This window comes from Protopterus annectens, chromosome 2.part0 (assembly GCF_019279795.1).
Source record: "Protopterus annectens isolate FY-2018-M chromosome 2.part0, PAN1.0, whole genome shotgun sequence".
NCBI classification, from domain to species: domain Eukaryota; kingdom Metazoa; phylum Chordata; order Ceratodontiformes; family Protopteridae; genus Protopterus; species Protopterus annectens.
The window spans coordinates 1,389,951,586-1,389,977,314 of record NC_056728.1 but is presented as its reverse complement, the minus strand read 5'-3'; the positions used below and the strand labels follow the sequence as shown (position 1 = coordinate 1,389,977,314).

General features: G+C 42.6%; 2 protein-coding genes across 5 annotated transcripts in view; one reads left to right on the top strand and one right to left on the bottom strand.

Moving 5' to 3' along the window:
* HADHA (hydroxyacyl-CoA dehydrogenase trifunctional multienzyme complex subunit alpha) overlaps positions 1–679 on the bottom strand; it is a 1,198,456-nt gene extending 1,197,777 nt beyond the window's left edge. The window contains exon 1 of the mRNA XM_044061612.1: positions 513–679. Within this exon, the coding sequence (XP_043917547.1) occupies positions 513–579 (67 nt within the window). The 5' untranslated portion in view covers positions 580–679. The remainder of the gene's footprint in view (positions 1–512) is intronic.
* Positions 680–783: 104 nt separating this feature from the next.
* Positions 784–25,729, top strand: part of HADHB (hydroxyacyl-CoA dehydrogenase trifunctional multienzyme complex subunit beta) — a 1,343,347-nt gene continuing 1,318,401 nt past the window's right edge. For 2 of the 4 annotated variants that reach the window (XM_044061614.1, XM_044061613.1), the window contains exon 1: positions 1,046–1,113. In XM_044061614.1, coding sequence (XP_043917549.1) covers positions 1,061–1,113 — 53 coding nt within the window. In that variant the 5' untranslated portion in view covers positions 1,046–1,060. Of the gene's footprint in view, positions 921–1,045; positions 1,114–25,729 lie in introns of those variants that run through there. The other 2 variants (XM_044061616.1, XM_044061615.1) reach the window with 2 other exon arrangements.

The window sequence follows — 25,729 nt, the reverse complement described above, 5'->3', positions numbered from 1 at the left end:
TGTTGAATTACGTACACTAACACATCAGACTACAATCACCCACGGTTATTCGCGACTACGAAAGTAATTCACAAACAGGGCAAGTCTGGCATAGCCAGTATTACAAACTATACATACTCTTGCCCATACCATAAAAAGTGCTTGCAGAAACAAAAAGTATGGCTATCTATACGCATGCCTACACTTTTCTTTTTTGCAGCAACCAAAAAAACATAAAAAAAATATATATACATACATAATAAAACAGTTACTGCAAAACTACATAATGTTATAGTTGTCCTAAAGCTTTACAGCAGGAAAAAATATTCACTGATAAAAGGTCACAAAAAAAAAAAAAAAAAAACAAGATAACACCAGATTACTTACTTTAGCTACTAAGGACATAATTAAGGAGGCTTGAACTTTGCCCCAGATTTCAGGAAAAACGTTTAAAATAGAAATCAACTTAAATAAACTTAAAAGACAGAAGTCCACTTAATTGCAAAAATCTTTATCCAAAGAATGACACATACCTGTTAAATAAGAAAACTTAGGAAAGGTAACTTTAGAGAACAATCCAACTGCCCGCATGCTTGCCATCTTGGAAGGTGAAAAACCAAACCCGCCCCGCGGACCTCGCTTAATACCAGAGGGAAGGCTTCACCAGTCCAGACTCTTCGTCTTAACGGTTGCAGAAGAATAAAACTCAGGGTGTTAGGTGACTTTCTTCGTTATTTACTGTACCATTTTATTTATTTTATTTTACAAACGATTTGGTTGCTTAATTACCTATTCTCGTACTAAAAGGCTAATAAAGTCAGGCGAAAGGGAGGGTCGCACATTTGTTGTTGGGCTTCTTCCGTGACGTCTAACATTGCTTGTTTCAAGACATCACGGTCAGTACTACAGTAGAACTTCAGTTTCCTTAATTGGTTAGAAGGGTAAATGTGATTCATTTGTTTGTTATTTTTTTGTAGAGTTTCTGTGGATTTGTTTTATTTTAATGTTTGGGGTGTTTTTTTTTTTTGCTCTTCTTGTATATTTTTGGATTGCGTATTGATGGTGCTGCTTCTTTTTATTAATGGCTCGCTTGGGAAGTACATTAATTTTTGAGTGGAGCTTAAATTTCCCCTGGTAGCTTGACATTGTTTTAACTGTACTTGGTGAATGTTTAATATATTGTATTTATTAATACAGTGAGGGAAAACAAAAAGTTACTGTACATTGTTATTTGGGTAAGTTTGTATAGAATTGGGTGAAAGGTCATTATAGGGGAGGGGTAGTTTAGATGACTGACAAATTCTCGTGATTTGAATGAAACTTTCTAAAAATGTCATAATTTTACGTTTTTACTATTGATATTTGTTATCCAAACATTAATTACGAAATAGGAAGGATTTTGCTTTGAAAGGTGCCCTTCACACATATGCGCAGTTCTAAATTTGTAACCACATGTGTATACTTTAATTCTTGTTTTTTTGCACATTACTGCTTTTTTTCTTAAAACTGTTTTGTGGATGGTTAGGGCTTAAATCTGGGATATGCAGCTAACTAAATGTAAATATATGATGATAAAACTGTTCTATACAGATCTGATCCTGATCTTTTTAACATTGGAAGAGCATAGTCCTTTATAATTTGAATATGCTTGCTTTATGTCTCTCGGTACATTTGTTATAAAAGAGGCAGATGCTTTTCAGTCTAGGTTTAACGCTTATTCTGAACTCGTAATGTAATCGATTTGACCAGTTTCCCCGTTTGGTGTAGTAGCTGTACTAGATTGACTGACTGTGTTTATATTGCTTAATATGTGGGTTTAACCGCAAAATTTGGTTTGTTGCTTATAAAGTTTGGTAGCTACTTGAAATAGATTTGGCGTTTCACAGGTTTTACAGTTTTGTTTTGAACTTGATGTAAAAAAAAAAAAAATTGTGTATTGCTTCCTTTCTTAATGACCTCTGGGCTGATGTATCATGATTATGGGAGTATTTTACCACCCCCCCCCCCCCTTGGGGAAATGGTATAACACCACCAGTATATTGTATAGTGTTTGTAGGGTGGTAATTTAGTTGAAGGTGTGTAATTGATTCGAAGTTATGTTTCCAAATTAGTTACGGTTTGGTGGGACTATTGTGATTCATGTTTCCAAGACTTTCAGGAAATGGATAAACTGTTTAGAATTTTTTTTGTTAATATTCTGAATAATTAATAGAAGCCTTTGTCGTTATGTATTTTTAATCACCTCTTTTCAGGAAAGAAATTAAGTAGATGATAATGAAGTGTAAGATGCCTGCCTTTCGAAAGTCTGTTTAAAAAATTCATGCATGAGCCCTACCTTGTGGAACTGTTGTATACTGAAGGTCTGTCTGTTTTACAGTTGCCTGTGCAGTACTGAGGATCCTGTATGCAAAGTGGCACAAGTTAATGCACATTCAGTGTGAAATAACTGACGGACCTTATAGCTAATTTTGTTTGTATATGTTGTCTGCAGTACTGTGGCAATTGCAAATATTTTTGTTGATGAATTCTTCACAAAAACAAATTTAAGCTGTTTAAATAACCAGCATGGGGTTAAAAATCTCTGTGGGATAATATTCTAATACAAAGCCCAGCGTGGTACAGTGTTGTGTCCATTATTTCTACCAGATTTGCAGAGAGTGCTACATGAACTTGATTGGATAGCCAACCCATAGAAAATAAAAATGCCAAATTTGTGTCTTGTAAATATTAATTTTCCAGAAGTTCATAGGGAAGATTGTAAGCATCACCCAAGCAACAAAGTTTAAAAATGTTATGTACTTCACAGGCAGGGTTGGGAGGGTGGCCTAATGGTTAAGGTGCTTGCCTTACAAACACAAGGTGCAGGGTTTGAGTCTCACAAGGGATAATTGGATAGGCTTAAAATGGCTCGCAAGGGCAGTTAGCCTAGTACTAACCTATGAACCTATAAATAATTGTACACTAGTTAGTGTATGTGTCCTATCTATTTGTATTATTTTTGTTGTTAATACTTCAACGGCAAAAAAATGTCCACTTGTTTAATGCGACTTCATTGTATTTTCAAATTGCATCTTACAGTTTTAAACATGGGCGAGAACATTCTTCTGCCTGAGGGCTTTTATAAGCCTAGCCAGAGTGTCTGCTTTCGCCGCCCCATTGATTAATTATAAACTGATCTTCTGTCAAGCAGAGCCAATGAAGTGATCCCAGGGGTGTATTTTCTGTTCCCCATCCACTTGTCAAGGTTTCTCTTGAAGAGTGTTAGTGAGGGGCTCTGCCTAATGTAGTTTGGAATTTTGTTCCAAAGCATGGGGAGTCTCTGTGATGGGAATCTATCCCTCCAGCATGTTCTATTTATGGTTGTGGCGAGGTTTAGCACACTACAGTATGTGGCTCGCAGTGACTTGCATTTCTTTAGGTGGAGCATGTCCATTAATTCTGAGTTGGACATGGCTTTGTAAGTCAGGCAGAGATCACCTCTGAGTAAGCAATATGCCACTGAGTACAGCCGGAGTTTTTTCAGTCGGGCTGCATAGGACATATGTTTGAGGCCAGTAATTCTCTTGGTGAGGTACTTTTGTGGTCTTTCCAGCTGTTGGAAGTGTCTTGTGAGTTACATCCCAAATTGGGTATTGTACTCTATGATGGGTCTAATGAGTGACGAGCAGAGGGGCACTATAACCTCTCTATTTCTAGATGCGAACCCTTTAGTAATTAGATGGGCCACATAGAAGGATTTCCTAACTACTTTGGCAATATTGACAATCTACCTGCGTCCCTTATTAAGGGGGCTGCCACCTATGTGGTAATTCGTGGGCGTTTCGTTTTTCCCAAACGGGTTGACTATGCATTTTTTGGCATTTAGCTTGAGGCCATGAGTTTGACACCAGTTGTCCGTCTCAGTAAGGTCCTTTCGGAGTATTTTCGTGTCAGCCGGATTGTCAATTATGGCTCCCAGTTTGCAGTCATCTGCAAACTTTGTTAGCCAAAGTCCTCCTGTGTTTGTCTGTACTTCTGAGAAGTATATGCCAAACAATAGGGGTCCCGGGACCGAGCCTTGCGGGACACCACTTGTGACTGGTTTAGAGTCGGACCTGTAGCCCGCTATTCTTACCGTGTGAGTTCTGTCTGTAAGCCAGTTGGCAACCCATCTTGTGATGTAGGGGTTTATGTTCAGGCTGGTAGTTTTTCTGTAATGCCTGAGTGGGTAATGGTGTCAAAAGCGTTGGTGAGGTCAAGGTAGGCTGTGTGAACAACCTTTCCCCTCGTCTCTGACCTTGGTAACTGTCTCAAAGTCACCCAGGTTTAGTAGGCATGATCTGCCCTTAACAAAGCCGAACTGGGTCAGGTCAAGTGTTTGGAGGTTCCCAATGTCTTTGTTAATGAGTTCCATGATGATGCGCTCCATAGCCTTGCAGATCAGGCTTATAGGGCGATAGTTACCAGGGTCAGTTGTGGCCCCTCCTTTGTGGAGAGGAATAACCGTTGCAGTGTGCCATTCTATGGGCATGTAGCCTGTGGAGAGGCTGAGGTTGAACTGCGTGTTTAGATGGGGGGGGGTTAGTTCATTCTGTAGTTTGTGCAAGATGCAGCCTGGGACACCATCTGGTCCCACTGACGCTGTTTTTGGCTTTTGAAAGGGCTGTTTTCACCTGTGCGTCTGATTTTTGGGACACTACACTTTTCCGGTATTGTTTTGGGCCCTTTTGGAGGTGAGAGGGGGATGAAGTTTGCACTCTGCCAGGATGTTGGCAATATCAGTAGGTTCAGTATATTTTGCGCTATTTTGCACTAGTTCAATGCATATCTGCTAGTTGCCACTTAGATTCTTAGCGAAAGAAGGCTTTGTGGTTATCTTTTGAATCCTTGGCTATTTTTCTTTCGAAGTTGGCCTTGGATGATTTCACGAGGGACCTTAGTTTCTTACTGATACTGATCAGAGATGTCTTTCCTTCTTGGGATTTGCTTTTTTTCTGAACTAGTTTCCTCCTTCTATTGTATAGCCTGTTTATGGCAGGGGTCCACCAAACTGGTTTCCTTCTCTTAGAGGAGTGAGTCTTGGTTTTGCTAGGGATGGCATGATCCATGCATCCTTGTAGGTGCTCAGAGTGCATTTGTAAAAGTTTCTGCATCTTGGGCAGCATTATCCTTTAGCGTGGGGGCTGTGAAACTTACCATATCTGTCTTAAGTAAGGTGAAGTTTGCTTTAGAAAAGTTTTTTACTGTGGTTTCCTTAATTGGTTGTGGACATCCAGAGTGATTAGTTTAGTTTATGGTCTGATCTAACCAGTGACTGACCTCCGGTGTGGAACAGCTGTTGCCCATGTTCATAGGTAGGTACTAGGCTATTGGCCCTAGGGCCTATACAAGCCTAGCCAAAAATGTACCGTGGCTTTCGCCACCCAAGAAAATTATTTTCTTGTGCCCCTGTCAAGCAGAACCACAGAAGTGATCCCCGGGGTGAATTTCCTATTACCCATCCAATCATCAAAATTTTTCTTGGAGTGCTAATGAGCTCTGTTGACATAGGTAGTCTGTTCCAGAATATGGGAAGTCTCTGGGACAGGAATCTATCCCTCCAGCATGTTCTGTTTATTGTGGTGACAAGGTTTAGGTCCCTAGAGCGTATAGCTTGGAGGGGTTGGGATTTCTTTAAGTGGAGCATGTCCAGCAGCTCTGGGTTTGACATAGCTTTGTATGTTAGGCAGAGAGAGCCTCTGAGTAAGTGATATGAGACTGAGTAAAGCTGGAGTTTTTTGAGACTGTCTGCGTAGGGCATCTGTTTGAGGCCGGTTATCCTCTGAGGTATTTCTGCGGCCTTTCCAGTTGTAGATGTCTTGTGAGGTACATACCAAAAGGGGCGTTGTACTCTATAATGGGTCTAATGAGTAATGAGTAGAGGGGAACGATGACCTCCTTTTTTTTTTTTTTTTTTTTTTTTTTTTCTGGATGAGAAACCTTTTGTGATGAGGTGTGCCACATAGGATTTCCCGACCAAGGTCTCACACTTTTGGTGTTAAGTAGATTACTGCTTATGTGGTAGTTCATGGGTACAGAATTTTTACCAAAGGGGATGACAGTGCACTTTTTGGCATTGAGCTTGAGACCATGTCTTTGACACCAGGCATCTGTCTCAGTGAGGCCCTTTTGTAGGATGTCCACATCATTAGGAGTTTCAATTATGGCTCCTAGTTGGCAGTCATCTGCGATTTTTTTAGTTGGCCTGTACTTCAGAGAAGTAGATACCAAACAGGAGAGGACCCAGGACTGAACCCTGTGGTACTCCACTTGTCACTGGTCTGAAGTCTGATTTGGAGTCTGCTACTTTCACAGTGTGGGTTCTTTCAGTAAGCCAGTTGGCAACCCATCTTGTGACATAGGGATTTATACCTAGTTTAGTGAGTTTATCTATAATTCCAGAGTGGGAGATGGTGTCGAACGCCTTGGCGAGATCTAGATAGACTGTGTGAACCACCTTACCCTTATCCATGGCCTTGGTCACTACTTCAAAGAAGTCTATCAGGTTTAGGAGACATGATCTGCCTTTAACAAACCCAAACTGTGTGGGGTCCAGGGTTTGGAGATCTCCAATGTCTTTGTTTATGAGTTCCATGGCCTTGCAGACGAGGCTCGTCAGGCTAATGGGGGCGGTAGTTCCCGGGGTCTGTTGTGGCCCCCCCTTTGTGGAGTGGAATAACTGTCGTGGTGCGCCATTCAATGGGCACAAAGCCTGAGGTGAGGCTATGATTGAACATGGTACTTAGGTGGGGTGCCAGTTCATTCTGTAGTTAATGTAGAGGGCAGCCTGGGATGTTGTCAGGTCCCATGGATGCTGTGTTCTTGGCTTAGGAGAGAAGTTTTTACCTGTGCAGCTGTGATTACAGGAACTTTGCATTCTTCCGGTATAAAGATGGGCCCCTTAGGGGGTGAGAGGGGGGTAAAGTTTGCCAGGATGTTGGCAATATCAGTTGGTTCTGTATATTTAGTGTCATTGTGCTGTAACTCAGAGCAGATTTGAGTGTTGCCATTTAGATTTTTAACATGGCTATAGAATGCTTTGTGGTTGTCTTTAGAATCCGTGGCAATTTTGTTATCATAACTAGCTTTGGAGGATTTTGAGGGATCTCAGCTTCTTACTGAGGCTGACCAGGGGGTTCCTCCAATCTTGGGATTTTACTCCCCCCCCCCCCCCCCCCCAACAGTTTCTTTCTTCTGTTGTAGAGTTTATGGCAGAAGACCACCAGATTGGAGGATAGTATCTTGGTTCTGTTAGGGATAGCATGATCCATGCACTTGTGTACGTGCTTATAAAGTGTATCGGTGATGATCAGGTCCAATATGTTTTCACCTCTGGTAGGGGAGTTTACCAGCTGATCCAGGGTGTTTGAGTTGATTAATTTCAGGAAGCACTGGGCCTGGGAGTTTGTACTCGAGTCGTTTTCCCAGTGAATGGCAGAGTAATTGAAATCGCCCAATATCAGGGTGTTCAGTAGGACCTAAATGTTTTCCAGTGTCTCCAGAAAGGTAGAGTGGTGGTCCTGGGTCATGGAGGGTTATCTGTAGCAGGCCACAATTTGCATTGCAGATTTGCCTGATTTCAGTTGCACATGGATGATCTCAGAGGTATCCTGCTGCACCACTAATCTGGAGGTGTAGGTATCCTTGATAAATATGGATACACCCCTCCTTTTGTGTTTCGGTCTGCATTCTGTGGCCAAAACTTATGGTATGAGTTGTAACCCAGTAGTGCTGGGGTGCTCTCTGGAGCCTTGAACCAGGTTTCTGTTATTGTACAGATGTCGACGTTCTCCGTACTGAGGAGTGCTTCGAGCGCATGCATTTTGAGATTTTGACCCCTGGCGTTGAGTAGCATAACCCTCAGTTTTTTGTTAATTGTGCTGTCTATGGAGGTCGATTTGACTATTGAGCCTTGCCTAAAAAAGGCACTATGGGGGCAGTGAGAGCCTTGGCCAGTATTCAAAAGCCTAGGGGTGACAGGTGCAAGCCGTGTCTTGCAAAGCAATGCGGCTTGTCGAGCATGTCATCCCAGGCTGACAGACACTGGATCCCCTTTGAATAACACCAGAAGCTTAGCCAATTGTTGAAATTGATCATTTTTTCTTTATACTGAGGTATCAGTCTTGGTGAGGGCAGGATGCTACTCTGGGTCAGCGTCATACCAGCCTGGGCTGCATGATCAGAGAAGTCTTCCATGTCTCTTCATGTAGTCCAGGGAGTTGAGTCTCGGGTCATACACACCAACATGAACAATGACAGTCATGTTTGTACTTGTTCTGGAGTGACCCGAGTGCTTGTGTTATGTGGTGGATTCTGGCTCCCGACAGGCAGCTAGCAGTAACCTTCTGCTTGTTCAGCCTAGTGAGTGGGACGTCAGTATGCCGGACTATAGAGTCACCTATTAGTGTGTTTTAGGTATGTTATTTCGCCTTAAGGACTGTGATTGTGCGGCACACTGTGTTTTATGCGTTGTCTGGTTTGACGGGAGTCTTTCATTTTTTAACAAAAAATTTTTAACTAAAATAAGCTTCATTTTTTAACTAAAATCTTTATTAAAATGAAATGTGAGATAACAGACTAATTCTGATCAGAAAGAAACTTAGCAGGAATGCTTTATAATCCTTAGTAACAAAATATTTTTCTTTAACTGCACTTTATCCATGTAATAATTAACCATTTTATGACACTTACAGAATCCTGGGAGGGTACTAGGATATTGGCCCTGGGCCCTTGTAACCCTAGCCAAGAGTTTAGCCAAGTCAGCACCAAAAGCCCCTGTTCAGCAGGGGCACGGGTGGAATCCCAGGGGTGTATTTTCTGTTTCTCATCCAGTTGTCCAGCTTGTGATTTAAAAAGGGATAATGAGGTACTCTGCTTGATGTGGAGAGGGAGTCTATTCCACAGATGGGGGAGTGTCTGGGACACATCTGTCCCGCCAACTAGTCCTATTGATATCGCAGACTAGGCTGAGGTTTTGCATGCAGGTTTCTCGAGTGGAGCTTGACTTGCAGGTATGTAGCAGTCTCGTCAAGGCGGGGTGTGAGATTGCTTTGTATGCCAGATAGAGGTCACCCCTGAGGAGTCTGTATGAAACTGAGTAGAGGGATAGGGCTTTTAGCCTGTGCTTATAGGGTAGATGTTTGAGGTCCTGGATTCTCCTGGTGAGGATCCTCTCTGGTTTTTCCAGCTGCTGCATGTGCTTTGCGAGGTACATGCCGAAGGGGGCATTGTTCTCAATAATTGGCCTTCTAAGGGAAGAATACAGGGATGTTATGACCTCTTTGTCCCTGGAGGGATACCCTTACTTATGAGGTGGGCCATGTAGAAAGCTTTCCATACAACAGAAGGAACATGGTGGTCAAAAGTCAGGTTGCTATGAACCTGGGTGCCCAAATCACTCACTACTGATTGTGTACTTAGGACATTGTTATTAATGTGATATGTGGGGATGATGCATTATTTGGCATTCAGCTTGATGCCGTTTCTGGCACCAGTTATTTGTTTGGGTGAGACCCTTTTGGAGGACGCCCACATCACTTGGGGAATTGATGACTGCACCCAGCTTGCAGTCATCTGCAGACTTGGTCAGCCATAGTCTACTGGTTTTGGCCTGCACCTCAGAGAAATGCGTCTTGAATAATAGAGGCCCCAAGAGCAATCCCTGGGGTATTCTGCTGCTCGTTACAGGTTGACTGCTTGAGGTGCCTTCCCCTATTTTGATTAGGTGGATTCTATCAATGAGCCAGTTTGCTACCCATCTGGTAACATATGGAGTGATGATGAATTGAGTGTTTATCTACTACGCCCGAGTGGGGAATAGTGTTGAAGGCTTTGGCCAGGTAAAGGTAGGCGGTATGCACCATCTTCCCCTCGTCCATGGCTTTGGTGACTGCCTCAAAAGAAGTCAACCAGATTTAACCGACATGACCTCCCCTTGAGAAATCAAACTGTGTGGGATCAAGTGTTTGGAGGTTGCAATGTCCCTGTTAATGAGGTCCATGATGATCCGTTCCATGGTCTTGAAGATCAGGCTAGTTGGGCTGATGGGTCTATAATTTCCCAGATCGGTGGACGTTCCACCTTTGTGTAACGTGATGACGGTGGCTGTCCTCCACTCGGCTGGGACAAAGCCGGTACTCAGGCTTTGGTTTAATAGGGTGCCTAATGGTGCTGCAAGTTCATGTAGGATTCAGCCAGGGGTGTTATCGTGTTCCATGGAGGTTGTATTTTTTGCCTTTGAGAGGGCAGTGATGACCTGTTCTCTAGAGATTAATGGGTTGGGGAGGCAGGTACTGGGGATGTCCTGATTTACTGATGGGGTGGGGGTGGGGGGCAGAGGGGAGAAGTTTTATCTGAATCTGTCTGCCAGTAGATTTTCTATATCTGCAGCATTTGTGTGTGGTGTCGTTGACTACCAGTTATGAACAGATCTGGGTGCTTCCTTTTGAGATTTCAGGCATATATGAAGAAGGCCTTATGATTGTCTCTAGTAGATGTGGCCAATTTGGACTATTAAGTTGGCTTTAGAGGATTTTGCCTGTTCTCTCATTTGCTTATTCAGGGTAAGGAGAGATTACTTCCAATTGGGCACCTGCTCTTTCTTGGTCCTGGACAGTAATTTTTTTCCTTTTGTTATATAGTTTATTTATTGCAGGTTTGGTTTACACTTCCTTGCTGAGGATGATTTTGCCCGGTCAGGTATTCCTGATACAGTGAGTCTATATCAATGCCCGTATAGTACGTTGGTGTAGATTTTGACATTGGTGCCAGTTCCTACAGTAGGGGAGGGGGCAGTGAAGCTATTTATACCATCCCTCAGGAGGTTGTAATTGGCTTTGGCAAAGTTTTTTTTGTTTGACCCTTAGCTAGAGTGGGGGGGGGGGGCAGGGGAGATAGTGACTTTGAAAGTGACCGCTTTATGATCTGATCTTACCAGGGAGGATGATACTGTGGGGGTGCTGCAATGGCAAATTTAGTAATGCTTGTGGTTTCTTAAGGAATTTTCTTAGTACCAGAATTTCTAGAATTGCAGTTGTCCAGGTGAAATTCCTGTGATACCAGGCATTTTGATTGGATGATGAGATACGTGTCTTTGTTTTAATAAATACTATATTTAAAACCCGATTGACTTGACCAATTCGATTTTATGATCTTAAATGTAGTTTACAGAACTAAATTCTGTCCATCTTCATGAAATGAACATTGACAGCAGAAGTTTTGAAGGAGAAATTGATAGGATTTCTCTTTGATGTAGGTTAGCTGCTATCCCAGAAGCTAATAGTGAAACTGATTTTAATGTCCTGTGTCATCTCATACCTGTTTTAGAGATTTCATTATCTGTCATTTTGTGTTTGAATTTTTTTTTTTTTTTTTTTTTTTAATGCGTTTCTATGAGAATGAGAGCTTATGCTAGCAGTGAGTGGTCCCATGGTTGAATCCCTGGTGGAGGAGGGGTGGAGAAATGCTCTGAGTTTACTTTAAAAGTGGGTTGGTGTGGCCCTGAAGGATTATATTATGACACTCCTAGCAGATGCCGTGTATACACCAAACTGTGGTATTAACTGGCATGCACATTGGGGTTACAGCCACTAAAGCGAAAATGAGCAACCACTAAGAGCTGCCTAAAATAAAGATTCCCCCAGTAATTGGGAAATGAATAACCAGCTCATTGGGAGAGAGATTCCGGTGGTTGGTAGGCATTGGAGAGGGGAGGCGGCAAATAGTTGAGAAATGGTATTGGGTGTCGGCATTTTGTCACATCTATTCATCTTCATTTTAATGATGACCAGTAACAGGCAGTAGTAACATGCGTGTGTAACTCCTGATAATTCAGTGAATTGAATGAGAAAAAGCCACTTAATGAAATTTCAGACTGATACCACATGAATTATCACCAGTTTTATCTGTGTAATTCTGTGGCAGTTAGATCTGTTATACTGTACTTGTATGTACATAGGGTGACAGGGCTTTGTGGTCATTGTTGGCTGTATCTCTGAGGTGCTCCTGAATCTTTGTTTTACACAATAGTCTGTGTATACATGTGCGTGCACTATACATATGTACATGTATATACTTGTATTTCTGTATACACGTGTATATATGAATTTTGGTGTATACTGTATAAATTCATATGTGCACGTATATACATAAAAATGGTCGTGTGTTGTATAAAAATATACATACGTGTATGTAATGTATGGATCTCCTTCAGTTGATCAACCTTTTGAAATGCTGAACAGCATATGGCTGAGAATATATGATCGACATTTCAGAAGGTCAAACACTGTGATATCTGACTTGGTGTATTTAATTTAGTAGGGGGTGTTGGGGGTGCTTGCTCCCCCTGCAAAAACAAAAAAACAAAAATTTTTATTTCAGTTCCAACCTTCTGAAATGTTGGTCTGTGGTCTAGGCCATATGACGTTTGGCATTTTGGAAGGCCGATCAATTGAAGTGTGTGTGTGTGTGTGTGTGTGTGTGTGTGTGTGTGTGTATGCTTATATACTTATATAAAATACAGACCAGATAATAGGAACACCTCTGGGATTAAAGCACTGCTTCTGAATTACAGTTCAGCTTTGCAGTATCACTTTTTTACCATTTATTTTTGCATTGTCAGTAACCACATAGTTACAGAATAGTACTTGATTTATTTTTTGTTTACCGGGACAGTCCACTGGTCACAAGGAGCCTGTTTTCAATGGAGTCCTGGGGAGAAAAGCTCCAGAAAAATACAAATACATAGTACACATTAGATTAGTTCATAGGAATACAAAGTAAATATGATAAAAGGTCAACAATGATGGAATACATCAGTATAATTCATTAAACAGCAATATAAAAACCTTTGTATAAAAAAAAAAAAAAAAAAGTAGCAGCATAGGGTAACTGTTAAGTAATTGGTCAAATAGTTCAATAGAGCTGTGGAACTATAGGAGGGTAGTGATGGTTTATTTATTTCTAGGACAGTAGGAAATGACCTGTGGTGTGTGTGTATTTAGGCTCATAGGTTCATACTAGGCTATCTGCCCTAGGGAATTTATAAGCCTAGCCAGAGTGTGTCTGGCTTTCGCCACCCATTTTAAATTAATTTTGCTATGCCCTTTTTTGAGGTTGGTATACTGTACCTCTAGCAGTGACACAGAAGTGATACCCGGGGTAAACCTACGATCTCCCATCCACTCATCAAGATTCCTCTTGAAGAGAGTCAATGAGGGACTCTGGAATAAAATCCCAGTCCAGGTTAGGCAGAGTGAAGGGAGCCTCCGGGTTATGAATCTGTCCCTCCAGCATGTCCTGTTAATTTCAGTGCTAAGGTTCAAGTCTTTCAAGTGTGTAGCTCGATGGTATTTGGATTTTCTGAGGTGCAGCATGTCCATTAATTCTGTGTTGGACATGGCTTTATACGTCCGGCACAGATCGCCTCTGAGCAGGCGGTATGCCACTGAGTAGAGCTGGAGTTTCTTTAACCGGGCAGCATATGGCATCTGTTTGAGCCCTTTGATCCTCTTGGTGAGGTACTTTTTGGGTCTTTCCAGTTGCTGCAGGTGTCTGGTAAGGTACATCCCAAAAGGGGCATTGTACTCAATTATGGGCCTGATGAGGGATGAGTAAAGAGGCGCGATGACCTCCCCTGATCTAGATGTGAATTCCTTCATGATTAGGTGGACTATATAAAATGTTTTTCTAACCACTTTGGCCACGTGGTTGTCAAATGAGAGATTGCTATCAACTTGGGTCCTTAATTACTTCTGTACTTAATGGATTACCACCTATGTGGTAATTTTTGGGCACTTTGTTTTTGTCAAAGGGGATGACTATACACTTTTTGGCGTTTAGCTTGAGGCCATGGCTCTGGCACCAGTTGTCTGTTTCTATGAGGCCCTTTTGGAGGATGCTTGTGTCGGCTGGAGAGTCGACTATGCTGCCCAGTTTGCAGTCATCTGCGAACTTGGTCAGCCATAGTCCTTCCGTGTTGGCCTGTACCTCCAAGAAATATATACTGAACAAGAGAGGTCCCAGGACTGAGCCTTGTGGGACGCCACTTGTAAGTGGTTTGGAGTCTGACATGGCTCCAGAAATTCTAACCATGTGGGTTCTGTCCTTGAGCCAGTTTGCAACCCATCTAGTGACATAGGGGTTTATATTTAAGTCTGTGAGCTTATCTATAATGCCCAAATTGGGGTATTGTATCGAAGGCTTTTGCAAGGTCCAGGTAGGCTGTGTGGACCACCTTCCCCTCGTCAATGGACTTGGTGACTGTTTCAAAGAAATCGACCAGGTTTAAGAGTCAGGATCTGCACTTAACAAAGCCGAACTGGGTAGGATCCAGTGTCTGTAGGTCCCCAATATCTTTTATTTATGAGGTCCATGATGATCTTTCCATAGCTTTGCAGAACAAGCTAGTCAGGCTTATGGGGCGATAGTTTCCAGGGTCCGTTGAGGTACCACCTTTGTGGAGAGGGACCACTGTTGCTGTACGCCATTCTTTGGGTACATATCCTGTAGTAAGGCTGAGATTTAACAGTAGTTTTATGTTTGGGTTTAGCTCTTCTTGGAGTTCATGTAGGACGCAGCCCAGGACACCGTCTGGTCCCATTGATGCTGTGTTTTTTGCTTTGGAGAGGGCGGCTCTTACCTGAGCATCTGAGATGTCAGAGGGGCAGCACTCTGCTGGGATAGATATTTGCCCTTTTGGTGGTGGTGGGGGGGGTTGCGCTGAACCTGTCAGCTAGGATGTTGGCAATGTCTGTGGGTTCGATGTATTCTTTTGTCATTTTGGAGTAATTCTAAGCATATCTGGGAATTCCCACCCAGGTTCCTAACATAACTAAAGAAAGCCTTGTGATTATCCTTGGTGTCCTGTGCAATTTTTCTCTCAAAGCTGGTCTTAGACGATTTTATGAGTGCCCATAGTTTTTTGCTAATACTGATCAGAGATGCCTTCCCTTTTTGGGATTTTGCTCTGTCATGTAGTAGCTTCCTCCTTCTGTTGTATAGCTTGTTTATGGCTGGGGTCCACCAGGCAGGATGTTTGCCTTTGGAGGATTGGGTCTTGGTTTTATTTGGGATTGCATGATTCATGCATTCCTGAAGGTGTTCATAGAATGCGTTTATAAAAGGATTCTGTGGTCTGGGCCGTATTTTCCACAGGCTCTGGGGCTTTGAAGGATTCCACCTCGGTTTTGAAGAGTGTGAAATTTGCTTTACAGAAGTTTTTCACTGTGGTTTTCTGGGCAGGGGTGGGGTCGGGATGTGAATATCCAGTGAGATCAGAATCTTACCAGTGAGGGATACACTTCCGGTCTGGAGCATAGAGTCCCCATGTTGGTGATGATCAGGTCCAGTATGTTTTCCCCTCTTGTGGAAGTGGTAACAAGTTGTTCCGTAGCATTTGAGTTTATAAATTCTAGGAACCTTTGGGCTAGGGTGTTGGAGCTAGAGTAGTGCTCCCAGTCTGTTTGGGTAGTTGAAGTCGCCCAATATAATGGTGTTTGGAGAGACCTTCATATTTTCCAGTGTTCTCAGGAAGGCCGAGTGGGGTTCCTGGGTTTGGGAGGGTGGTCTGTAGCAGGCTATAAACTGGAAGGCAGTTTTACCCACTGTTAGTTGCACATGGATAGTCTCTGATGCTTCGTGCTGTGCCACCAACCTGGAGGTGTGGGTATCTTTGACTAATATTGATACTCCCCCTCCTTTTGTGGTTCGGTCCAAGTTTTGGGGCCGAAAAGCATGGTATGAGGTATAACCTGGTAGTGCTGGGGTTCTCTCAGAAGCCTTGAACCAGGTTTCTGTTACTGCACAGATATCTATGTTCTCCATGCTAAGGAGAGTTTCGAGTGCATGCATCTTGAGGATTAGACTTCTGGCGTAGCATTACTCTTAGTTTCTTATCCCTTGTGATGCCTATGGAGGTGGGTTTGTCTTTTGAGCCTTGCCTAAAAAAGGCACTATGGGGAAATCGAGAGCCTTTGCCAATATCCAAAAGCTCAGGGGTGACAGGTGCAAGCCGTCCCTAGCGAAGCATCGTGGCTTGTCGAGCATGTCATCCCAGGCTGACAGGCATTGATTCCCCTTTGAATGACGCCAATTGTTGAAATTGATCTTGTCTTCATATTGTGGCATCATTCTTGGTGAGGGTAAGATGCTACTCAAGGTCAGGGACATACCGGCCTGGGCTACATGCTCAGAGCTCCTCTGTCTCTTCATGTAGTCCAGGAAGGTACGTCTCGGGTCATTCACACCAGCATGGACAATGCCCAAGTCATATTTGTACTTGCCTTGGAGTGACCTGAGTCCTTGTGTTGTGGCAGATCCTAGCGCCCGACAGGCAGCTCACCGTGACCTTCTCCTTGTTCAGCCTGGTGAGCGGGACGTCATTGTGCCTGACGATAGTCACCTATTACAAGTATTACAAGTGTATCAGGTGTGTTGTTTAGCCTTAAGGGCTGTGACTGTTCGGCACACTGGCTTTGTGAGCTGTGTGTTGCATGTATTTTGTTTTTGGGTAGCGGTTGCTTGGGTGTCTACTTTTGGAGGTCTCTGCTGCTTAGGCAGATTTTTATTTAGAGCCTCCGAGTATGTTTGTGTGTTTGTGTTTGGTTTGCTGTCGTGGTAGGTCTATGTGAGACTGGAATTGTAGTGAGTGTGGTTTCCTTCTCCTCCTGTCTGGTTATGCCAGTACTGAGTTGAGAGAGCTTAGCCTCCAGTTTGGCTATATGGTTGCATCTCTCACATGTGTTGGAATTTGTTGGGAGGAGGAGAGGGTTGTATGTGTACATGAGGCAGTTGTAACATTGCCTCAAGATTCCCAGATTCACCAGCTGGACCGGAGAGGAGATTGACAACTGACCTCTGGACATGTTAGAATAGTATTTGGAATTCCTTTATAATTGAAAAAAGGGCCAATGGGGAACAAGGTACTCAAGGGGAGTTTGTGAGCGTGTAGTGCTTTTAATTTTTTAGTGCTGACTTGTATATAATTGCTTTAGTGAGCAAGTGCCAGGTAACTTAAATGCAATGTGTTACAGGTAACTTAAATGCAAAAACGACAAACAGTAACTTTCTTGCAATTGAAACAAGGAAATAAGTACAGTAAGCAATGCAGATATCACTAGGGATCCACAGAAGTGCTGAAAAGCTGCGTTATTTGTGGAATTAGCATTTCAGGGGAAATAACAAGCAAACAAGCATACAAACAAAGCTAGATTCAGCAGGCCTGGATCTAGTCTATGCTACAGCAAACAAGGTGTACCAGTTTCAGTAAGAAGCGGTTTAAATATGCAGGCACTATAAGCCTTTAACCAGAAATTCCCAGCTCAGAAGGGCGGAGTCCAGCCTTTCCTCCCACAAGAGTGCAGACCACGAACCCTCTTAATGTAAAATAACTGGCCTGAAGCCCAAGTGCTTAAACCAGAATGAATACACTTTTAGAATAACGGACACTGAGCCCTCAATCAGCAGTTCCCAACTTAGAAGGATGTAAGCTACCTGTTCTGCCACTACAGTGCAGCCCACAAACCTTCTTAATGTAAAACAACTGGTTTGAAGCCCAAGTGCTTAAACTAAAGGGCTTAGAATGAGTTACACCAAGCAGTAATAAATACAATTGAGTACTATTAAGATGACGCAAAAGCAAAATAAAGTAGGAAGAAACACAAATACAGTAAAAGCAGATACATTTTTTTTTTTTTTTTTGAGTGAGCAAATGAGATGGGCCCAGGAGTTACAGGACAGAAACAAGTGCAAATGCAGGTCTTCAAATCAGAAAGTTGAGAGAGATGGAAGACCGCCCAAACGGCCAATAACTACAAATTCTGGGCCAGAACCACTCTTTATGTGGTAGACAGGTTACCTAATGCTTACCACTCCCAGTGATAAGCTAGAAGGCTTCCCTCCAACACAGAACGGCTTGGGGGCTCAGAAGCTTACAAACAGTCCTGGATACAGCAAATCTGTATCTAGAACACTAATTACAGGAAAGGTAGGAAACAGGCTTACAATTTATTTTTTCAGAAAAGTAGCAAAAACAGTAGTAAAAACAATTCACATGCAGTGCAAGCTGGCACACTTGAGTATGTAGCAATATTAGTCCACACACAGTTTGAAAAAAATGTAATTAAATTAAAAAGGACTAAAAGCAAGTGCAGAAAGTGTTTATTAGGTAGAATGCAGTAAAGAGATGGGACTGGGGGAGTGTCCTAGATCAAATCTACAGTGAGGTGGACACTGCAAAAGCCACCAAATACAACCAAGAACAGGAAGGGGGGGTGGGGGGTGGGGAAGACTGTTTCAACAGAGATGTGAGGAATCACGGTGCAAATTATAAAACCAGAAAAATATATACTGATCTCTGTATTTTTGCAGAACAGTAAGACAACAGATATCTAAGCAACAATTTAGCTCTATAATACAGAAAAATATACTCAGCTGTATATATTTGCAGATAGTCTTGTAAGGCTCTCTCTCAGTGCACAGGTTCCAGTTTAAATGCAGGCTAAAATGTGTGTCCTTAATTTTGAATTATCTTCCGTTTCTCCTTTCTCCCTTTCCACTTTCCAAAAAAATAAATTTCTAAGCTTGCTTCCTGCAACTAGTCTAGTCCAGATGCAGATTTGTTGTATCCAGGACTGTTTGTAATCTTCTGAGCCCCCCAAGCCTTTCTTTGTTGGAGGGAAGCATTCTAGCTTATCAGTGGGAGTGATGAGCACTAGGTAGCATATCTACCACAAGATCCAGGTACAAATTCTTAGTTTTAGCACTTGAATTTGCTTATTCATGCTCAGCACTTGTTCAGAACTTGTTGTTAGCACTAAATAAGCTACAAATTACTACAACACTCAACCTTCTCTTACCTAGAGGAAAACAGTTTTTGTACTTACTTTCCTCACTTGCTTAGAGAAAAACAGCTCTTGTACTCGCTTTCTTCACTTATCTAGAGGAAAATGGCTTTTATTCAAGCATGTCCAAGGGTTAGCTCCCAGTGTTTTTTCTCCTATCTTGTCTGATGAATCTGGGCATCTTGTGGCAATGTAGCAATTACCTCCATGTAAACAGACAACCCTCTCCTCCTACCACTCAGCACCACAACCTGTGAGAGATGCACTTATCTAGCCAAACTGGAGGTAAAGCTCTCTCCATCTAAGACTAAACTTGACTGTCAAGAGGAGAAGGTAAACAATTGCACCACACCGCACTCCTCGCATAGTCCCACTAAACTTACACCACCAAAATCCACACACACAAACAAAAACCTTCGTGGAGGCTCTCCATAATAATCTGCTCAAACAGAGATCTCCAAAGCAGAAACGCAAGCCACCCCCCCCCCCCCAACACAACCCAAATGACACATAGCCCACAGATTCAGTGAGCTACTCAACCACAGCCCATAAGGCAAAACTACGTACCCAACACACTAGTTGTAGGTAACTCTATAGTCAGGCACACTGATGTCCCACTCACCAAGCTAAATAAGGAGAAGGTTACTATCAGCTGCCTTTCGGGTGCCAGGATCCGCCACATAACCCATGCACTCAGGTCACTCCACAACAAGTACAAATATGACTGTCTCATTGTCTATGTTGGTGTGAATGACCTGAGACATACCTCCCTGGACTACATGAAAAGAGACATGGAAGAGCTCTCCGATCTTGTAGCCCAGGCAGGTATGACCCTAGTCCTGAGTAGCATCCTGCCATCGCCCAGAATGATACTGCAGTACAAGGACAAAATGATTGACTTCAACAATTTGTTAAGCTTCTGGTGTCATTCTAAGGGGCTCCAGTATCTGTCTGCCTGGGACAACATGATCGACAGACCACAATGCTTTGCCAGAGATGGCCTGCATCTGTCACAACAGGGCTTCCGGATACTGGCTAAGGCTCTTGCTGCCCTTATAGTACTTTTTTAGACAAGGTTCAAATGACAAATTGATCACCGTAACAGGAACAGGCAAGCAAAAACTGAGGGTAATGGTACCCAATGCTAGAAGTCTAAATCTCAAAATGCACTCCCTCGAGGCACTCCTGAAAATGGAGAACATAGATATCTGTGCAGTGACTGAGACCTGGTTCAAGGCTCCATAGAGCACCCCTGCATTACCAGGCTATAACTCGTACCACACTTTTTGGCCACTTAATCTGGACTGGAACACCAAAGGCGAAGTGTGTCCATATTCATTAAGGATATCCAACCTCCAGGCTAGTTGCTTAGCATAATGCATCCGAGGTTATCCAAGTGCAACTAACTCTGGGCAAAACTGCAATCCAAATTGTAGCTTGCTACAGATCCCCCACCATGCCCAGGATTCCCACTCCTCTTTTCTTGATATACTGGAGAATATTGGAGTTCAACCAAACCTACTAATAATGGGCGATTGCAACTACCCCACCAATAACTGGGAAAACTACTAGTGTACCAACTCCTTCACTCAACGCTTTCTGGAATTCATAAATTCCAATGCCCTGGCTCAACTTATCCACAGCCCCACCAGGGGCAACCATTATCCTAGACCTTGCCATTACTAACATGAGTGACCAGTGTTCCACACCTGAAGTCAACTCCTTGTTGGTCAGATCTGACCATAAGCTAATCACCGTAGATATCCATATCCCAACCCCTCCCCCCCATTAAGGAAATCAAGGTAAAAATTTTCTCCAAAGCCAACCTCATGCTTCTTGAGACAGAAATGGCGAACTTCATGACACCCGTGCAAATGGACAACACGGTTACAACTGCTGAGTCCTGCACAGATGCACTTACACGAATGCATGGATTGTGCTATCCTCCAAAAAAAGGAAGCCAATCTGGTGGTCTCCTGCCATAAACAAACTCTATGACAGAAGGAAGAAACTGTTACAAAAGAGTAAAATCCCATGAGTGGAGGAGTTCCCTGGTCAGTCTCCGTAAGAAGCTGAGATCCCTTATAAGATCCTCCAAAGCTAGCTACGAAAACAAAATAGCCACTGATTGATTCTAGGGACAACCACAAAGCATTCTATAGCTATGTCAAGAATCTCAGTGGCAACACCCAGATCTGCTCTGGGTTACAGCACAACGGCATGAAAATTACAGAACCAACTGATATTGCCAACATCCTGGCAGATAGGTTCAGTGCTAATTTAATCCCCCTCTCACCCCCTAAAGGGCCTATATCTATACCGGAAGAATGCAGAGTCCCTGTAATCACAACTACGCAGGTAAAAGCTGCACTCTCTCTCTAAAGCCAAAAACACAGCATCCATGGGACTGAACATCATCCCAGGCTGCATTTTACATGAACTTCAGAACGAACTGGCTCCCCACCTAAGAACCATGTTCAGTCATAGCCTCCCATCAGGCTTTGTGCCCACTGAATGGCGCACAGCAACTGTTATCCCACTCCACAAAGGGGGAGCCACCACTGATCCTGGGAACTATCAACCTATTAGCCTGACAAGCCTGGTCTATAAGGCCATGGTACGTATCATCATGGAACTCGTAAACAGACATTGGTAACCTCCAAACTCTGGACCCCACCCAGTTTGGGTTTGTGAAAGGCAGATCATGCCTCCTAAACCTGATCAACTTCTTTGAGGCAGTCACCAAAGCTGTAGACTAAGGTAAGGTGTTTCACACAGCCTAACTTGATCTTGCCAAGGCTTTCAACACCATCCCTCATTCTGGAATTATAGCAAAACTCACTAAACTAGGTATAAATCCCTACGTCACAAGATGGGTTGCCAATTGGCTCACTGACGGAACCCACACTGTATAAGTTGCACACTCCAAATCTGACTTCAAACCAGTGACAAGTGGAGTACCACAGAGTTCAGTCCTGGGACCTGTCCTGTTAGCCTGTACTTCAGAGAAGTAGATACCAAACACAGAAGGCCTTTGGCTAAGTTCACAGATGACTGCAAACTAGGAGCCATAGTTGAGTCCCCAAATGATGTGGACATCCTACAGAATGGCCTTAGTGAGACAGATGCCTGGTGTCAGAGCCATGGCCTCAAGCTCAATGCCAAAAAGTGCATTGTCATCCCCTTTGGTAAAAACTCTATACCTATGAGCTACCACATAAGTGGCAGTCTACTTAATGCCGAATGTATGATAAGAGACCTGGGGACCCAGGCAGACAGTAGTCTCTCCTTTTGATAATCACATTGCCACAGTAGTGAGGAAATCCTTCTCTGTGGCACACCTAATCACAAAAGGGTTCTCGTCTAGGGAAAAAAGAGGTCATTGTTCCCCTCTACTCGACACTCAGACCCATGATAGAGTACAACCCCCTTTTGGAATGTACCTCACAAGACATATGCAGCAGCTGAAAAGGCCACAGAAGTACCTCACAGAGGATTACAGTCCTCAGATGCCCTACACTGACTGTCTCAAAAAACTTCAGCTTTACTCCATAGCATATTGCTTACTCCCGAGGTGATCTCTGCCTTGCATATAAAGTTATGCCAAAGTGTTGGACATGCTACACCTAAAGAAATTCCAATCCCTCCAAGCTACATGCTGTAGGGACCTAAACCTTGTCACCACAATAAACAGGACATGCTGGAAGGATAGATTCCTGTCCCCGAGACTTCCCATACTCTGGGGCAAGCTACCCATTTATGTCAAGCAAAGTTCCTCATTAGAACTCTTCAAGAAAAATCTTAAGTGAATGGGAAATAAGGAATACTCCCCCCAGGGATCACGACAGGGGCACAGGTAAATAACTTTCTTGGCTAGGCTTACTTGGGCACTTGGGCTGATAGCCTAGTACCTACTTATGAACCTATATATTTTGACTTGCTAAATGTTCTTTACATGGGAGAAGTGTAAGTGGGAAGTTAAATGCCATGATTTTAATTGGTGAAAAAATCTACTCCAAAGCTGGAAACATATTTCTTAATTTGTCTCCCAGGTTGTGTGTTTTTTCTGTTCCACCTTCTCATACAATTCACTGACCATTTCATATTGAAAGTAACATTAAGTCTTTCATTGTGAAAACTTCACTGCAAACCTCTTGGCTTGCCTGCACAATTTCCAAACGAAAGAGATGTCAAATTATGGTGTGTAAAAGCTGGTACCTTTTTTAATAGCATTGGACGCATGGCTTCCTAAAAAGTAACATTTTCCTATTTCAGACTTTATATTGTATGCAAGGCCACACACTGATTTATTTTAATTTCTTTTAATCTTGCCAAATTTATTCTGTTGAATGTCAGTGCTAATTAAATATTGCTTTAAACCTTCTTAAATTCTGACAGGCTCCTTCGTAGAGGGGCAAATGGGGCATCTTAGACAGTGCCTCTCATTTGCTTAATCTACTGCTTTAAGTGTACACACAGGAAGTCTGCAGTATTGTATAAACTTCTTGTGGTGACTTATGCCTGGCTTACAGATCAATCTCCAACCCAAACCTAATGAATTTGCTTCACATTCATAAATCAAATGGTACTAGAGCTACCCATTCCAGGGACCTAAATATGGCCTGCGACTTGAATAAGATATGCTTGAGGGACAGACTTGTCTCCCAGCAACTGCTGCTGCTTTGGAATAGGCTGCCAGCTCATGTAAAACAAGAGTACTTCTGTGACACTAAAAGGAACCTGGCTGAGTGGATGGGGCACCTTAAATATTTGCCTGAGATGGCACCCACAACCCTCCTGGACATGGACAGACACTCTAGTGAATACCCAGGATTGTATTTAGTAGTATCTGTGGTGTTACAGTGGGATGAAACGGCTAGGCTTGAAATGATCTCTGGGTCTATAGCCCAGTAATCACCTGTGATCCTCTAAGGAAAGTGAATGTTTGTTTTTTGTAGGGGCTAACCACATTCATAATTAACTGTTGCAGGAGAGCAATTTTTTAAGTGTATCCCTTTTATAAAGAACTGTAAAGAACATACGTAAACATGCGTCTCTTGTTTATTCTCCTGCCACTTGTTCCACCAAATTGTCATTTTTTTTTATTTACATTTGTTGACTGGGAGTGTACACATCCACTTATTATGGGTCTGCATGGAAATGGTACCTTTTCTTTGTGTCTTGGGTAAACACAAGTTTGCAATCCTGTTTTTTACATTCAGAAATAACATATGGCAACATGTTTATCACTAAACTGTTTAAATTTCCTATGGTTAATGCACATTTCATGTTCAATTTTATGAACTATGTTATCACTGTACAATCTCTTTCCAATTTGTAGTACACTCCACTCCTTAGTTATGTCTTCTTATTTGAGTTGTTTTAACAATTACATTTATCATTCTTTAATTTAAGTAGATAGTAACCTTGTTTTTTAAAGTCTGGATTGAAGTGACTTGGTACAAATGCACCTAAATTACAACAAGCAAAATTAGTGCCAAGTATTCGTAATCAAGTGGGGGGGGGGGGGTGTCTCACTAAAGTCATCACTGTTTCTAGTATCCAAATCTTCAAGAAAGGAGCCAAAGCTGTAAAATTACATAAATGTAGCTTTCTGTTGTACCTCCACAAGTACATTGAAGTAATATTCAGTCTTGATACATTCATAGGCACGCACTTTTTTAGACCACATTTTAAAAATTGCAGGAGTGTTATCACAATGTGCACTTAGAAATGCAATGGTATCTGTTTAGGTGTCTTATTTTTTGAACACAACTGTATCATGGTCTCTGCTCCACTGATATTATATTCCTCTGTTAATTCTCTGAAAGGTTTTTGTTTTATGCTGTGGTCCGTTGGATAAACATTTTGTTTCTGGAGCTACTGGTATTTGACAGTAAAGGGAGCATTTCCCAAAGTTTACCTTCTAGGAGAAGCCAATATTCTTCATGTACAAGCAAAGGTGCTAAGCCCTAATGCTGACATCCCTGGGACATAAAGTGCTTTATTTTGTAAGTGTTCCTGGGAGGTGCAGGTCTGATGTTCAGTTTGCTGTGAATCTCTGATCTCTAGACATTCCTACTACAGTGCTTGCTGCACCATGGAGTTTAACTATCAACTTGGTAGTACAAGTCTGGACCAAGCCAGATTTTGCTTTAATTTTGCTTCATCTTTCAACAACTGGTGCCTTCATTTGTTTGCATTGCATTGTGTTCGTGCCACTTGGTGAGATTCTAAGTTTTGGACCCTGTATTGGTTCCTTTTTTTTCTTTTGAAACTTGGGAAGTTGCTAGAATAAAAGTGTTTTGTGTTGCCATGTAGTTTCTAAAGGAAATTTAAGTGTGAAACTCAAAATTTATTTAACATTTGTTAACAGGGAAAGGCCAACTTGGAACAAAGCCTATTTTCAGCGGAGGCCTGGGGAGAAATGCTCCAGATACATGTCTTTCTAACGTGGGAGGAAACCGGAGCACCCAGATGAAACCCACATGGACTCCACACAGAAGGCACCCCAGCCGAGAATCTAACTAGAGAATCTCTTGCTGTGAAGCAACAACTCTACCGCTGCACCATCCAAATGTCTGTAATTATTTAGTGAAATCCATCCTCACTGTCAAATCCACACATTTTATGATGAACAGGCAAAAAATGAGGCAAAAATCTGAACAGTTGAGGTGTATGCCATGGAGGTCTGTCTGTGCAGCCTACAGCAAATGGTAATGAGACATTCTGGGGGAGTGGCCTAGGCTGTCTCCCAGGACATACCCGTAGTAAAGCATTTGCAGCTGCATAAGTTAACATGCCCAAAAGCTCTTGTTCACCCATTTGAGTCTAGTAGGTGCGACTGCATTGAAGATTAGTGCAGGGGAGTATAGCAGAGACTGGTATTAGTG